Below are 17725 nucleotides of genomic sequence, written 5' to 3' on the forward strand. Positions count from 1 at the left end.
ATTGAGATTGATGTAGATTTTCAAATGTATGACTCACAAATGTTATGCCTGATACAGTACAGTTAGATGCCAATCAAGACATTCTAAAATGTGATGAGGATATAAGAGGAAGGAAAGAAAGAAAGAAAGGAAGGAAGAAAGGGAGGGAGGGAGGGAGGGAGGGAGGGAGGGAGGGAGGGAGGGAGGGAGGGAGAGAGAAAGAAAGAAAGAAAGAAAAGCCAATAGGGAAAAGGGGGCTTACTGTGCCTAGGAAGCTGAGATTTGGTATCATGACTGACAGCATCTCTCTGCAGACATCACTGAACGCTGTGTTAGTCACAGTATGCACTGTGTCTGAGGCAGCAAGTCACCTTTCACCACCACCCCCCTGATGACAGGAAGGGAGGTTGGAAGAGAGGAAGGAAGAGAAGGCAGAGTAACTACAGAGGAGAAAGACACTAGTAATTGCAACAATTACTCTCTGGAGTTTTATGATTGCTTAAATTGTCTTATGTTACATAAACCTAATTACTGCATGATGATTACACGTGTTTATATAAAATGCTGGTTTCCATCTAAAGTTAGTATTTCTCATAGCAGGATTGTATTTCTTAAGAGCTGAGATTTTCTTTCTGAAATGAACAGGAATGTTCTTCTCTGCTAGGCATTATATTGTAAACAAAAAACAACCAACCAAATAAAGCTCTCTACAAAAAAATCCAAGAAATCAAACAATTAATAAATCACAGAGCTAGTTAGTTCTCTCAGAGACACTCCCAAGGTTTCATGATTAATCCTTGAATTAAATCCATGTTGTGCTTCCAAACCTTGGTTTAAAACCATTTAATTTTTAAATGATGCATATTTGTAAATATTTCCCAACCACAGTTACTACTTCACATAGTGCAACATATTTTTTTCCGTCTTTGATACTTAAAGAAACCTAAGAATTGTTTCTGGTCTATTGAAAATCATCAGAGCTCAATAGTGAATGAGCAATGTTTGTAAAGCATTTCCCAGGGCTAAACCCAGCTGATTCTCTGGTTGTTAGGCATCTTCTCCGTGCTCAGTTTGGCCTCAGAGTGCACCACCCTTGCAGCGGAACTTCCTAAAGTGTCTTATGTGAAGGCGCTGGATGTCTGGCTCATTGCTTGCCTGCTCTTCGGGTTTGCCTCTCTCGTGGAGTACGCTGTTGTCCAGGTGATGTTGAACAATCCCAAAAGGGTTGAAGCTGAGAAGGCCAGAATTGCCAAGGCTGAGCAAGCAGATGGGAAAGGTGGAAACGCAGCTAAGAAGAATACTGTGAACGGCACGGGGACACCTGTGCATATCAGCACTTTGCAGGTAAGAGTGGAATGAACCATGGAAGTGAGTCTCCCATCCTCTTCAGTGCCAGGAAAGAGACACTGTGTGAACTGAAGGGTGGGGCTGGTATTTATTTTCAAAAGATGAAACAGAACTGAGTGCAGCAGAAATTTTGGGAAGCACTCTCCAAAAACATATAAAAACATGTCAAGGGATTCCTAGGAAAATCTAATACCTTAAAATTTTTGAAAACACTCAACTGAGTTTAAAATCATAACTTTACTTGGTCACCATTGAATGGAGAGATATTTCAAGAGTTTATACCTCATTATATAAATGTTAGCAAGAAGCCAAGGGACTTAGGGGTTTACACAGACCTTCAGCCAGCTCTGAGGCTAGGAAAGGCATGGTGTTGGTCAGTCACTTTCCCGTTCCTACTGTGTTAAGGAGCTTCCCATGGTTTGTCAGCAGATCATTTACCAACTGGATGGCTGGCCCACAGACATTCTCAACACATAGGTAAGGATCTTTCTAGCCTATGCATCACAGCTAGAGAAGGCCTGAATAGCCTTTCTGCCCTTCACCCTGCCTTGTCATGTATCATTGACTTAAAAATAGATTCAAGTAATTGGTTCCAGAACAACCTGCTGCTTAGCCGATTAAAGTTAGCCGTGCACTTACTCACAGAGTCTTGTTCGATGTTCACTGGGAAGAAAAGTCAGCCAGAAGGCTATTCCACAGAACTAATGGTTGTAAACTCCCCAGGAGACCAATAGATCCACCCATCCCACATCCATGAATACTGTGCCTACTTTGACCCTGTTCTGGCCTCAGTGGTGCTCTCTCTCTCTGTGTTTACCACCCACCAACTGCCCTCCTACATGGAATTCTAGAAAATATGCTACATATAGAAATTTTAGATAGAAAACTAATTCTTCCTATGTTACTTATATTCTGGCTGTTGTGTGTGTGTATGTGTGTGTTTACTCTATTCTTCATTATACCCTAGTGTTCCAGAGTCATGTTTTATTTTTTTCACATAATTCCGTTATTTACTTTTTGTGTGGTATGCTGGTGAACTGTCTTCTACCATCTGAGAGAGACAGCAAGAAAATCAACTGGGAAGGAAAGGAAAGAATTGGTGAGCTGTAAAGTCTACAGAAGACATTACTCAATCTGAGCAACAGACAGAAAATTCCTTGAAATTTTAGCAGAGCCCCAGGGACATAGATATCTGGCAGTGTACCCCAAATTATATTACTACAGTCCTATAAAGAGAAATACATATACTCATACATAGCTTTATCACCTGACTTTTATAAGTTATACCTAAAAAACAATTAGGAATAACAATTCTACTATTCATGATTCTAAGTGAACTATCTTGAGGAAGAGATGCTGGTGAACTATCTTCTGCCATCTGAAAATGCATTGTTTTCTCCTTTATCCATGATTTCTGTTCTCTTTGGTTATATTATAGGACAGTAGGATAACAGTTAATTTCATCTAGCACCTCACAAGTATAATGGCACTTCCTTCTTTCTCTATGGCTTTCCATGGGAAATAAATATCCTGGTTCTTTTCCCTATATGTAATGAAACTAATCTCTAGATTTGAATGAAAGTACATTCTTTACACTTAGAAGATAATATCTTCCTTAGACTTCACTGTTTATCCAGTTCTTCCCTCTGCTCTTACATTTTCCTGTTGATTCGGCCAGGAGTTTTATGACTTGCTACTAACTTTTCAGGTTCAAACTTATACTTGGTGAATATGTATGTGTTTTCTCATGTCAGTTCCTGTTTCTTACTGAGATAGTCTATGTTTTGATTTTTTATAAGCATATTGGTCATAGATGCTTTAGTGTTGTTCCCAATTTTTAGAGTTGATATCTTGGAAATGACATTTATTATGCTTTTTTCATTCAATTTGAGATATCCCCTAGCATGGCTGCCAAATAGATATTGTATATTATGATACTCTGAAACATATTTAAAGCTCTTGTTTTAGTGGCTTTAAATGTCCTACCAGGGGCATGGAGAGTATTGATGTGTTACTGTTCCTAGGGGAAGAAGAAGTCTAAGTTCCACATCACTAAGCGAGGACCACTTTCTCCTGCTGAGTACAGAAGGAGGGCTCAATTCTTTATGTGGTCTGCATAGATTCAGCACATGTGACTGCTTGGCTTCCATTCTGCATAGGCTCCTAAGGTGTTATCCCCCAGTGTGGTAGAGGACCTTCTGTCAATGACCTAGGCTCATACCATTTCTGTAGGGATATGGAACTTCTTATTACAGCCTTCAAAGACAGCAGCTACATCCCATAGCTTGTGTGTGTTTGTGTGTGTGTGTGTGTGTGTGTGTGTGTGTGTGATTTGTATGGAACAGATGATAAATCATAGGCTCAACATTTTCTAGATTGTTAGGTTGTCCTTACTTTTTCCTTTGCTTAGACAGAGCAGGCTCCCTTGGGGACTTTTTGTCTCTATCAATTGGTACATCTACAGCTCCAAGAAACCTGTAAGGGAAAAGACAATGATTGAATGCATCACAGTGTGACTCCATTAGCTTAGAGGCCCTGGGTCTGGCCCCTCCCCTGAGCCTTGACAGTGGTCATTATGATAGTCTTCTTCCTTCTTCACTCCTTCTGTCCTCCTGCCCTTCTTCCTTAGTCCTCCCACTTTAGCATTTCCTTTAACTCGATTATACATTTTTCTGGCTCCTGCTGCTTGCTTCTTCTCTTAAAGTCTTTTCAATATAAAAGATAGGGTTTCCGTGGAACTCAGTGAAAGAAAAGAAGACTAAGTCTGTTCTCTCCTCCCAGAAGCAGAGGTCCATTGTGTTATTCAGACCCTCAGACTCTACTTTTTCTGCACCTCACCTGACTCTAATGATTATAGCTGTTCACCAATACAGGATGTGGCCTCTGGAGTTAGTCTTCTAAGAAATATGATGACAGGCTTAGGACACAACATCTGCTTTAACACTTTCTTCACTTTTAGCATGCACCATGAAAACTATTTTCAGAGAAATTGTGGTTCCCTTCCCCAGAGTTTGACCATAGTTTCTGTTACCATCAAAGCCTCAGAGACTGTAGGGTACGTTTTTACACATTGGAAATTATGTTAGGGAGACTAACACGCTCCTTTGCTCCTGCAGCATGTGTTTATTTCTTACTTCCAGAAGTGCATACAGGAGCCCTGGGGGGCATGTGGGGGGATGTCCTCACATGATTTTCTAAGTGCAGTCCCCTGCCATTCTGTTGTTATCTCTGTCTATGTTGAACAACCCTCCCCCCTCTCTTTGTCACGCTCTTTGTTGAGCCTCCTGACATCCCATTACCATGCCTTTATCATTAGCATGAGATCCTAAATACATTACTACTAATATACCCACTAAGTTTGCAGTAATCTATAACTTGGTAAGTTCACAGAGTTAGTATAACGCATGAAATAAAATAAAAACTAGAAAGAAATTCATTCTTTCAAATCTAACAGTTCAATGACAAAATTCATATATAATTACAGCTTTAGAGTCATAATCCATGTGTTTCCATGTATTTTGCTTTTGAAAACACCACAAATTCTCAAGTAATTATAACCAGAAAGTGTGTATGTCACTAATTTTTAGTCTGAATAACAATAGAGGCATAATAATCTTTGAATTGTAGAAAACCTAAAGGCCAATTTAAAAGATAATAGTGTGATTACTAAGCAAAAGTATGACTAAAAACACACAACATATAACCCAGATTTCAGTAGAAGAGTTTTTTAAGAAATATACTTGTGGTTGTCATGCAAAATTATGTTTTCATTCAAATATCTAGCTATCAGACTTCTCGCCATAAAAACAAAAAGATGGTGGTAGCTGATGTGTCTTTCTATTATATGTTTTTCTTTTCATTTATAAAAACAGCTGCAAACTCTTGGTTGTTACCATCAACCTTTTCGTAACACTCCACACTTGTCATACACAATGAGTTCATGAATAAAAGACAAAACAGTCCCCATGCTCACAATATTCAGAAATTTAATGAACAAAAGCTGGTGTCTGTTTCTTTATGGTAAAGGTATATCTAGAAATTAGCATTGATTCAGATTCCGTATAAAATCTGTCCAAATTGTTTCCTCTGGAAATCTTTTTAACATCTAGAGAAGAAATCTTATTGCTAGTTCTAGAAGTTCTACATAAAACCATTGGCTTCTACATGAACCACGCAAAATTTTAGAGGTTAAATTGGGAAATATTACAGTTTTATCTGCTTGTTGTTGTTGATGATGATGATGATGATGAGGTTGTTGATGATGATGATGTTGTTGTTGATGCCAGCTTTTTATCTTTGTGCTGCCTCATTTCTGTTCTCTGGACGTGGCAGAGGGGCCAGTGTATACTCTGAGAATAAATGAGATGCATGGAAATATGGGAAACTGATGAATTAGGGTTCCAACAGACAAATTAGGAATGCGTTGAGTAGGATTACTACCTTACTTAGGTGGTTCGTATGGCGACTTATGGAATTATAACTGCTGCAGAGGACATTCTATTGTAAAATTCTTTCTCCTGGCCTATATGCATTTGAATTAATAATGAGTTCAAAATAACAAAGAAAGTTTGAGTAAAATCTGTGATGAATGGAACAAAAAGAGATCCACGAACAAGTGAGTGAGCCATGAGTTCTAAAAGGAGGTTTGAGGATCCTTCGTTGGCAGGGAACCAATCTTACTCCTTCTCCAGCCGTGTCATCATGAATACTTTATTAAGCACACACATGTGCACCACGCCACTTGTTCTGAATGTGGGAGCCCAGCACAATGTCACAGAGAGTTTCCAGTGAATTAAGTGTGGGAAAGTGACAGCTTGTGGGAATTCTTTATTATGTGCTTGTTATGATATTGAAGTCATGCTGCCCTTACTGCTGTGAGTAGATATTTAAGTAATATGGATTTTTTTATGGCTGTGACTCAGAGGCCAACAGTCTTATTGTAGGACAGACAGCTCCATTACTTATTAATCAATAATTCTATTCAGAAACAGGATGGCAAAAATGAAAGCTCTGAATTCATACTTAGAGTAATATTTTCTCTGGACCAAGGGCAGATTTTTATTTCTTAGTATTTGAACTGAGAAAAGTCTTACAACCTAAATAGTAACCTAAATTAATGTTGATTCTTGCTTTATTTCTTAGTATAAATTAATGAAAAGTCCATTCAATGGTATGAGCCTTGTTATTTGAGCAAAGTATCAGAGCTGTCTTAAATGTCCAATTGTCCCGGTTGGTTAATCAGTTGACTATTATTTCTGTTAATTTATAAACTCTATTTTAAAGTATCTTTTTGAAGAGATGTGGTGTGTATAACTTTACATTAAATTCTGTTATATCATCTTTCACTTTTGTGCTCAGGTTGGTGAGACCAGATGCAAAAAAGTTTGTACATCCAAGTCTGATCTGAGATCCAATGACTTCAGCATTGTTGGAAGCTTACCAAGAGATTTTGAATTATCCAATTATGACTGCTATGGGAAACCCATTGAAGTCAACAATGGACTTGGGAAACCACAGGCAAAGAACAAGAAGCCTCCGCCTGCCAAGCCTGTCATCCCAACAGCAGCCAAGCGCATTGACCTTTATGCAAGAGCGTTATTTCCTTTCTGCTTCTTGTTCTTCAATGTTATATATTGGTCTATATATTTATGATAAACTATTTACATTTGTATGGAATACAACACCACTTCATTGTGACCAGTGCAATTCATAATTGCTGATCTGTGAACACTTTGCATTTTCATAGCAATATATTGCATTTTGGATGCCACTTGATTATAATAAAATACAGCACCTTACTTTTGAATGGCAGCATGACCCTGTAATGTCTGTGCTCCAACCATGAGATAGATAGGTATATGTATATTGAGCATAGTGCTTTAGGAATCAGTGACAAATACGCAAACTACATAATCTACATAATGTGCTCTTCAGCAACTGTAACTCTGTAACTGCAAACGCTTCCACTAATCCTGATGAAAACGTGATGTGCACGCTGACCCCTGTCATGTTCACTGTTCCATGTATGCAGTATCTTACATCCCCTTCCTTGTAAGAAAGAAAGCCATCTTATTAAATAATTTTCAATAGTATTATTACAGGTTAAGCAAGACTATATGACATAGCATTTAAAGTTTTTAAGAAAGGTAGTTCAGTAATAGTTATGCGGGCTCCTTGAGAAATAAAATCAAAATTATACATTTATAAAGCAAGCTTATTTTTAAGTGTGCTTGTGTTGTCAAAATGCCAGATAATAGAACAGTAAGCATTGTTGAGGAAAAGAGAAATCTGGGCTAGTATAAATGCATAGTGAGTTCTGGCTTCTGGCAAAATACAAACAGATAAATGATAGATGTATTAATTAAATATTTTGGATAAAATAAATTCTTTAACCCACCTTAAACATCAAAGTCTATTTTCATGCCTTTCATTTGTTGGTATGGAGAGCATTAAGCGTAAGCCTTAAAAAGAATTGCACACATTCCAAATCTAAACGGTGTGGGGTGACATGTAATTCCAGATTACTGTTAGACTCCAGGAATCTTTAGCATGAACTTGAACTGGAAAAATCATAATCATTGAAGGACTTAGCTTGTTTATTTTATGAATATGTTTCTATATTTCAAGTAATATTCAAACTGTTTTTGGAATTATTTTATTTGAATGTATTTGAATATGTTACAAAACAATAATTTAGTTAATAATTTTTTTTATTTAAACTTTAGATTTCACTTTTTCCTTCCTGCTGAAAGTCTAGATGTTGGGGCTGACTGACTTTATCTTGTTTCTACCTGAAAAGAATCCCTAAGCCTCATCTTATGAACCCCATTTTCTAACAGTGTCATAGTGTAACTGTTTATTTCTGTCTTAGCTAAAATTGGAGCTATTAGTAATTAACATAATGTAAACACAGACCATAAAACCATTTTACATTATTTGGAGTGCTTTTGTTCTTGTTGATAGTTTGTACAGCCAACTCATAATATATTGCATTAAAAGTATTATTTGTGCAATTGACATATGCTATTTTCTGCTATTTGATTTATTGAAGATTTTTAATTTAGGAATATCCCCGGTGGTTATGATCTTCTTTAAATGGTATATAGAGTAATCCTCTGTAGTCTTTCAGTACCATCCAGTTACAAAAGCATGACTATCTAAATCATTTTAAAATGCCACAAGTAAATTGGGTAATGGACTCTCTCTCAAGACCTAGGGAAGTATTAGTTGAATGGGCCAGCCGTGAGAAAAATACCTTCAATGTGTATCATTTAAAGAATCTCTTTGTAGTGATATTTTCTTATATTTGTTTTTAGAATTTGCTTTCATGTTAGGACCTTTGATCTAGGATTTTAGGTGTCTTATAGTGAAAGCAGTGTCATCATAGATAAATGTATTGTAACACAATATAATAACTTCTTAATATCAGACCATAGAAATATATAGATATTCTATGAATCAGACATATCTGTTTAGGATAGCATGCATGCATTGCTATTCTTGCCATTTTTTTCTCATCTTGCACTTCTCAAGGATCCATGTGGTGAGATCCGAACCCAGAAGTGTTTTTAGGTATCTCTAACCTTAGTCTGACTTTTGACTATAAAAAGTAATTTAACATAAAAGCATATAGAATAAATAGCATTTAACCTAACATTATTTGGATTTTCCACATTATATGTGAAAAATATGTCACTCTTTCTAAGTGACAATATACTTATATTTGCATATCTGAATTTTTTCCCACATGGAAATGAAGTTGTCCTTTTCCTAATACCAAACTGCATTACAATAGTTATTTGTGTATGGATGTAGCTGTTTATGTGAAAGCCCAAGGTGAAGCTGCTGATCTGAAAAACTCAGACATTTAAAATTCTGGTGTGTTTCTTCACGTATTTCTGTTAAAAGATACTAATGCATGCTTTCGTCATAAAAGGCTCACACTCTCACCATGCCAGTCCTACCCAACTTCATGTCATTGACCTGTTTCTTTTTAGTTTCTCTCACCTGGCATCATTTCAGAATGTTCCAACAAACTTGAAAAAGTACAAAGAATTCCTGTGTACCCTTGATCTAAAGTCCGCAACAACTCCTCTTTTCTCAGAGGTGCTTTCCTTCTCTTTCTTCACTATATGTGCACAAGAAGCTGCTTTTCAAAATTACAATGGCTGATATGATGTCTTTTTACTTATACAATTCCAGTGTGCATTTCCAAATTACAAGGACCTTTCATTTCATGACCACAGTGATAGAATGAGTCCTCATTAGGAAATTAACATTGAAAGAATTAACTCTTAAAGCTGCCTCTCTGTTTTCTGTTTACTCTCCTTCATAGTACAATCCAGAATCATGAGTTTCATGTCATTGTCATGACATCAGTTTCTTTAACATGACTGGGGTTAAGTTAGAGATCGTTAGTGGTTAAGAATTGTTGCTGATTTTGCAGAAGGACCATAGCTCAGTTTTTAGCATCCATGTGCAGCAGCTCAGACCTGCTTATAACCCTCACTCCACAGAATTTGGACCCTTTCTGGCTTCTACAGGCTACCCACATGTGGAACTCATGTGCACCTATACATATATAAAGTATTTTTATGCCACCTTCCATACAGATATGCTTAATGCATCATGTTGGACGTCAATGAGCTAAACCAAACATTCTCTTATAAAATTATCATAAAGTTATTTATCCCCTAATATCCCACTAAATTGACTTCAATCATTTTTTTTCTCATATCTAGATTTAAGTGAAGTGCTAAATTCAAGTATACCCTGTTATGGAAATGGTTAGTGTAATGTTTTGTTTACTCTAAGTAGACCAGACTTGGATGTCATGTCTGCAAACACTCTGTTCAACTCATATGTATTTTACTCAGAAGTAAGTGTGTTTCAGTCATATGATTTCCTCTCTGGTGAATAATGAAGTTAAAATATTTTCCTCTGGAGCTACAGTGCTCAAATTAAGCTGCTTTAAAAACCACTCAATTTATCATTATTTATAATACTGAAGATTTCCACTTATGTACGCAATGATTGTGAGATTTAAGCAACCAGGCCGAAAATGGCAAATAGTTTGCCATCTTTTGTATAACCTTTAGTAAGTACATTCATGGTGAGTATTACCTTGTTATAGAAAATAAGTGTTATTCAAATTATCTTATCAAATTGATTGCATATTTATGCAGTATAACAATGGTTCAGCACTCACTAGCTTGCTTTGTTTTACAATAAAGCTAATCTTAAACTTCTGAGGGGTAAAATCAAGCACGTGGAAAATGTCAGCTACATCACCAAAGAAATAGGAACCTTTTAAAAAACATTTGTGTGATTAACATTAATGAGAAGTCTGTGCAAGTCACATTTAAAGTTACCTTTATTCCTAGTATTCATGAATTCATAAAGTAGATCCTTATATTTTGATACACTTAACACATTCTCTGTAGATATTTCTGTCTTTCACCACCATGAATACTGAAGTTCATGAATTCTGTGGTTCATTATTTAACTATTACACTCTTACATATTTTTAAGTGTCATGAATCTTACATGCTACACTTCAAATAATTTTTAAATCAACAAATGTGTAGATACTTTTTTTTTGCCAAGGATTTGTGTGAGCCCAAAACTGTTGAGTAGAATAAAGCCGAGCTCCCACTAATAACTGAATGGCATACAGCGATCAACAGTATGAATTGCATATGCTAAATACCTAAATTACTATAATACAGATAGCAATATAAAGCATATTAACCAAAGGACATCAAAAAGATCTATGCCATTTGTCTAAGGGAAAAGGAGCTCTTAGGTATACAGCAGATAAGGAGCAAAGTGGCCCAGCTGCTAAAGTGTTTGCAGTCAATCCAGCAGCTCTGAGTTGGATCCCTGAAACCTATACAGCAAAAGGAGAGAACAGACTTTCACAGGTTGTCCTGTAATCTCCACACACCTCCCAATGAATAGAATTAGAAAAAGAGAAAATGAGTGTGGCTAACTAAAGGTAGTTTAGTAATGTATTATAGAATTTTGAAACTAGACGTTAACCCAAAGAAGAATTACAAATTGCAACATGCAGGAACAGTTCAGTAAAATAAATAAATAAATAAATAGATAGATAGATAAATAAATAAATAAATAAATAAATAAAATAAGAGCTGTTGGGTGAGCAGCAGATGAATTTCTTAGCTCATGGTGTACATCTGTCTACCTAATGTGTATTTCTTAACTAGAACTCTCATCTGCTCTTAATCCTATAACTTCAATGAATTTCCAGCAAGTCTTAACTTTCAGTGGGAGGCAGTTCAATTCAAACAGTCACCATGGTGAGGGAAGAACAGTAAGTATATCAGAGCATTCCCTGCCTCAATGGCTTACCAAGACTCTAGGTGCAACTACATGTCCTCTGCCAATTACCCCTGAATGGAAATTTTATTGGTCAATTACTATTGCCTCACCCTAGGCCACCGAGGACAGAAACAGAAACACCTTGTGTGAAATGACTGGCAAGAGGAACAGGCCAAACGCCCTAGCTCTGAAAGTCTCCACTCGGGTTACCCAGTGTTAGAGTTGTAAACGTTACCTTGCCAGAGAAAACTGGCATTCTGTGACAACACACATGGTTACTCGTTGAAGACTACAACTGTGTGTCATATGATTTATGGAAACTTCCTCCTAAAATGTGGGTCCGATCTGCCTTCTAGACTCAGATACCCATTCTAAATGTTCAGCATCTTTCTAAGTCAGCATCAGCCAGCTTGACAGCTGTGAAGATATCTTTACTTTATTAACTGAGAGCATATTATATAGGACTCATTAAGAGGGAATAACCTAATAAATTCTGCTTTGAACTATTATAAAGCCCCTTTCTAAACACAGCTGCGCTTTTCCTGTTCATTCATTCCTAAACTCAAAAGCTCTTTCATTCGAAAATCATGAGTTTCCAGCCAGTGAGCTGGCATTTTGGAAGTTTTGAATTTTTTTAGGTGAAGTAACTTCAATGTCCAGTATCATACACCAGAGTAGAGGAGAAGTGTTGGACCAGAGCTTGGGATGGCAGCTGGGTATGCTGCCAAACTTGCATATTTGTTGAAGACTCTTTCCTCAAGCTTTTCTACTTTTAAAAGAGGAAAAACAACTATGTATGAATCTATAAAGATATATACATCTATATTTATGGTTTAAAACAAATATTTAGAAATAGTTAAGGCTACTACTTACTTTTTAAAAAATACTTATAAAATTGGGTGTTTGGCTAAATAAAAGCCTTTATGGTCACTTAGATAAAAGCTTCAGGTTAATTCTGCTCCTAAGATAGGTTAGTAGTCACAATTACCCAAATTAGAATGTCGTTGAAGGAGCTATAAATCACACAATTAGATCTTCTTGGACATTAAAATTTTAATGTGGAGGCTACAATTATGAGTCAGGCTGTGTGCATGACAAAACAATATTCTAATGTCAGAACTTCAGGAGGTACCCACCCCATTAAATGAAAGGCATGAGGAAATGAGGGGGCTTCTGAACATTTCAAAGAATGAGGACACATTTCCTGGATCTATTAAACAAGCTATGCAAATTGAGCTCAATTTGTTACATCTAACATATACACAGATATATATTTGATGTATTAGATTATATATATGATAATTAGTTCTCATAATGATTACCCTGAAAAACTATAATTCTGAAAAAAAAGAATTTTGAATTATGTTCAATAGAATGGCAATGTTAAAGTATTTTATTATATTCCAGTACTTTGAAATTAGATAATCCCATCACTAAATAGAATAGTAATTCTCAATCAACATATGAAATTAACACAATTCTGAGCAAATGATAATGTTTTATGATGTAAACTCACCTTTAAGTGTATGAGGCAAACTTCCAACTTATAAAGTCACATTGAATTCCCCTTAACACAGTATGTTACATTATAATCACTGTGTCTGTCATTCACTAAGGAAATAATTATTCAGCTCTTGACATGTGAAAATATATGACTGCACAAACTGCTAACCCAGTTTTAACTTTGGATACACTTTGAAGGAGTATGAGAAGGGGACCATCACTCTGAGGAAAACACCTGAATAGTTTAAAAGTCCAACCGCACATTACACACAAATCCTTAAAGACAAACAAACAAACAAACCCGAAGACTTCATGTTTTAACAAAGGAAAAACAATTAAGAAAAACAAGAGGAAGCTCTAAATATGAAACAATTATGAGTGAAAGTGTATACTTGCTTGGTGGAAGTTAATCACTTCAAATAGGGATTTTAAAATACAGCAAAGATCGATGATTCTTTTTCATCACAGAAAATACCCTTGAAATTTGACCTATTGTATTTTAAGCTCATAGGATCATTTGTTTAAACTCTTAAACTTATGCTTTTAAGAACTAGATAGTCCACAGTATTCTCCTGACTTTTTCATGACACCATTTAGAACGTTGTTAGTCAACACACAGATACATACATATTTTATATAAATGTTATTTACATATAATACACTCCAGGTTTTGCATATCTTTATATAGGTATATATACATACACATGCACACACACACATGTACACACACACACACACACACAATTGACTGCATTAATTAATGTTCTATTCACAAGCATGTGCTGTAATATTTTTCTTTTTTAAGTTCTGTAGGGTATGCATTTTATGTATGTTCCATAACAGTTTCACATTATAGGTGCATTAGGAGCCCATTCCCAGCTTGCCTATTAAAAGATCAAATAAACTAAGTGTGCGCTAATTGATATGAACCAGATGGCCCACAAAGAAAAACTTAGTCTCAACAGATTGTTCCATTTATTTATTTGTATGTTTATTCGTTTTAAAAAGCTGCTATTCTTGAATGTACCCCAGGCTCATTCTTCTGCACCTCATAAAGTGAAGTGTACCCCCACCTCCTTCTAGACGCCAAGAGAGCTCCTGTCCGCTATATGCCACACAGTCCTTGGAGGATTCTGAAGCAGTTTTTCTCCAGTCTCCTACTACAATTCCTTTAGACGTGAAAAGGATTCCAGTGTGTTTAACTCCTTCCACACGGGCCCTGTCCTCCAGGGGACCTGGTGAAGCTTCCTATGCTGCTGTCTGACAGTGTGTATTCCCAACTCTTTTCCAACTTCTGCAATGAAATATATTGTTTTCCCCTTCCTACTTATATTCCTTGGTTACCCTCTTAAATACTGTGTTTGCATAATGGTCCACATCCCCAGTTTGGGTGTGCTCCATTGCTCTGTCTGTCTCATTTGTGTATGGCTGTAGCTTTCTACAAACTATTTAAGTTAGATTCGAAATTCCATGATACACATCTAAATCTGTCAAATTCAAACTGACACTGCTATTTTTTTCTCATGTGTATTCACTTGGGGGACTTGGAGCCTTCACTGTGCTTCCTAATAATGGTCCCAAATTCCTTCTCCACCTATGCAACCCCCCTTTCTTTTGATGATTGTGCCTCCTCCCGGTATGCATAAGAGAAAAATGGAAGGAAGTAAGGAAGGGTGCTAATAGAGAAAGCTGTGTTTCAAAGTTTTACTTTGGCATAATTCTTTTATATTTAGTATAGCCACCAAAGTGCTAAAATGATTGTATTTCCTAGAAGTGGGATTGGCTGGCCATGTATTTGTCATCCAAGTTCTGAATCTGCATTGGAGTTCCAGAAGACTCATGACTTGTGCAACTTCCTGTGTCTTAGCAATTAGTGGAAGAAGTTAAATAAGCCTGGAGAATTAATTGGTCCTTGAATTTTCTAGAATTTTTATGAAGTGAAATTGGCTTTGTGACAATGAAGAAAGGAGGGGACTTAGGAGTCTGAGCTTATTCTGAAATTCTTGTCTTCAGTTTGCTTGATGGCTGACGATGTTCAGTAACCTGTTCATAGCCCTGTCAATCATTTATGTATCTTCTTTTAAGAAACGTCTAATTAGGTTCTTTGTAAGTTTTAAAACTTGGCTATTTGTTTTCTTTCTATGGATTTCTTATGTGTTTTGAATGGTAGGCATTTATGTGCATTGGTTGCTATAGGCTTCCTCTTTCATATGCTCTCTTCTCCTGTGTGGTTGTTTTCCTTGCTGTTCAGTGACTTTGGTTTGACTTAATTCCCCTTTTCTAATTTCATTTTCTGTACTTTGAGAATAATATTCAAAAGCTCACTGCACTGAAAATGTCATAAAGCATTTTCTTAATGCTTGTTTCCAGAAGTTCAGCAGTTCCTATTCTTCTTTTAAAATGTAAATCTATTTGGAGTATGTCTTAATATATAAAATAAAGATATAATTTCTTATCAATGCACATATTCCATTTTCACAATACTATCTATTGAAGAGATTACTCTTGCATTTCTCCTCCTCCTCCTCTTCCTCCTCTTCCTCTTCCTTCTTCTCCTTCTCCTTTTGTTTACAGTGCCAGCAGCCAATAGACAACAGATCAAAGGAGTGAGTTTTAGGCTCTCCCTTCTGCCCCAATGGCCTATGTGTCTATATTCATTTCCATAGATGCTATTTTGATTATTGCATCTTTTTATAGAGTTTTGAAAAAAAAAGAAATGTGGCTTCTGTAGTCTATTTCTTACATTTTTTTAAATTTACTTTTTTTTCATTTTTTTAATTGGATATTTTATTTACATTTCATATGTTATCCCCTTACCCCATCCCCCACCCACCCGGGAACCCCCAATCCCCTTAACCCTCCTCCTTCTTCTCCGTGGATGTAACCCCCACCTACCCACCCCCAATCCCACTTCCCCACCCTCAAAATTCCCACCCCCTGGGGCGTCCAGTCTTCATGAGGTCAAGGATCTCATCTTCCACCTGTGCCCAGGAGGGCCCTCCATTCTTACATATTCAGCTGAAGCCCTGGATCCCTCCATAAGTGCTCCCAGGCTAGTGGTTAGGACCCTGGGAGCTGTGGTTGGTTGGTATTGTTGCTCTCCTCATGGTGCCACAAACACTTTCAGCTCCTTCAGTCCTCACTCTAACTCCTCCATTGAGAACCTCATGATCAGTTCAATGGCTAGTTGTGAGCATCTGCCTCTGAATATGTCAGACTCTTGAAGGCCTCTGAGGAGACATCTATATCAGGCCCTTATCGGCATGCAAGTCCTGACTTCCACATCAGCATCTACCTTTGATGACTGCACATGGGATGGATACTCAGGTGGAAAGGTCTTCAAATGGCCCCTCCTTCAGTTTCTGTCCCTCACTTTGTCTCCATATTTGCTCCCTTGAGTATTTTGTTGCTCCTTCTAAGAAGAACTGAATCACCCCCACTTGGTCTTCCTTTTTTATAAGCTTCATGTGGCCTGTGAGTTGCATCTTGGGCATTTCAAGGTTCTGGCCTAATATCCAATAATCAGTGAGTGAATACCATGTGTGTTCTTCTGTGATTGGCTTACTTCACTCAGGATGATAATTTCTAGTTCCATCCATTTACCTAGGAACCTCTCGAATTCATTGTTTTTAATAGCTGAGTAATACTCCATTGTGTAAATATACCACATTTTTTGAATCCATTCCGCAGTTGAAGGACATCTGGGTTCTTTCCAGCTCCTGGCTATTATAAATAAGGCTGCTATGAACATAGTTGAGCATATGTCCTTGTTATATGTTCGAGCATCTTCTGGGTATATGCCTAGGAGTGGTATAGCTGGATCCTCAGGTAATGCCATGTCCAATTTTCTGAGGAACTGCCACAATGATTTCCAAAGTGGTTGCACCATCTTGCAGTCCCACTAACAATGGAGGAGTGTTCCTCTTTCTCCACACCCTCGCCAGCATCTACTATCACCTGAGTTCTTAATCTTAGCCATTCTGACTGGTGTGAGATGGAATCTCAAAGTTGTTTTGATTTGCATTTCCCTGATGACTAAGGACATTGAACATTTCTTTAGGTGCTTCTCGGCCATTCGAGTTTCTTCTATTGAAAATTCTTTGTTAAGCTCTATACCCCATTTTTTAATAGGGTAATTTGGTTGTCTGGAGTCTACTTTCTTGAGTTCTTTGTATATATTGGATATTAGCCCTCTATCAGATGTAGGATTGGTAAAGATCTTTTCCCAATTAGTTGGTTGTCGTTTTGTCCTATTGACAGTGTCCTTTGCCTTACAGAAACTTTGCAATTTTATAAAGTCCCATTTGTCAATTCTTGATCTTAGAGCATATGCCATTGGTGTTCTGTTCAGGAACTTTTCCCCTGTGCCCAAGTATTTGAGGGTCTTCCGCACCTTCTCTTCTATTAGTTTCAATGTATCTGGTTTTATGTGGAGGTCCTTTATCAACTTAGACTTGAGCTTTGTACAAGGAGATAAGAATGGATCAATTTTCATTCTTCTACATGTTGTCCTCCAGTTGAACCAGCACCATTTGTTGAAAATGCTGTCCTTTTT

General features: G+C 36.9%; 1 protein-coding gene across 4 annotated transcripts in view; it reads left to right on the forward strand.

The window, feature by feature from the left end:
• Glrb (glycine receptor beta) overlaps nt 1-8342 on the forward strand; it is a 67632-nt gene extending 59290 nt beyond the window's left edge. For all 4 annotated transcript variants that reach the window (XM_028754926.1, XM_028754924.1, XM_028754927.1 and 1 more), the window contains 2 exons: nt 1031-1323; nt 6685-8342. In XM_028754926.1, coding sequence (XP_028610759.1) covers nt 1031-1323; nt 6685-6978 — 587 coding nt within the window. In that variant the 3' untranslated portion in view covers nt 6979-8342. The remainder of the gene's footprint in view (nt 1-1030; nt 1324-6684) is intronic.
• The last annotated feature ends 9383 nt before the right edge of the window (nt 8343-17725 follow it).

The sequence above is a fragment of the Grammomys surdaster genome, unplaced genomic scaffold, assembly GCF_004785775.1.
Source record: "Grammomys surdaster isolate TR1022 unplaced genomic scaffold, NIH_TR_1.0 126039, whole genome shotgun sequence".
NCBI classification, from domain to species: domain Eukaryota; kingdom Metazoa; phylum Chordata; class Mammalia; order Rodentia; family Muridae; genus Grammomys; species Grammomys surdaster.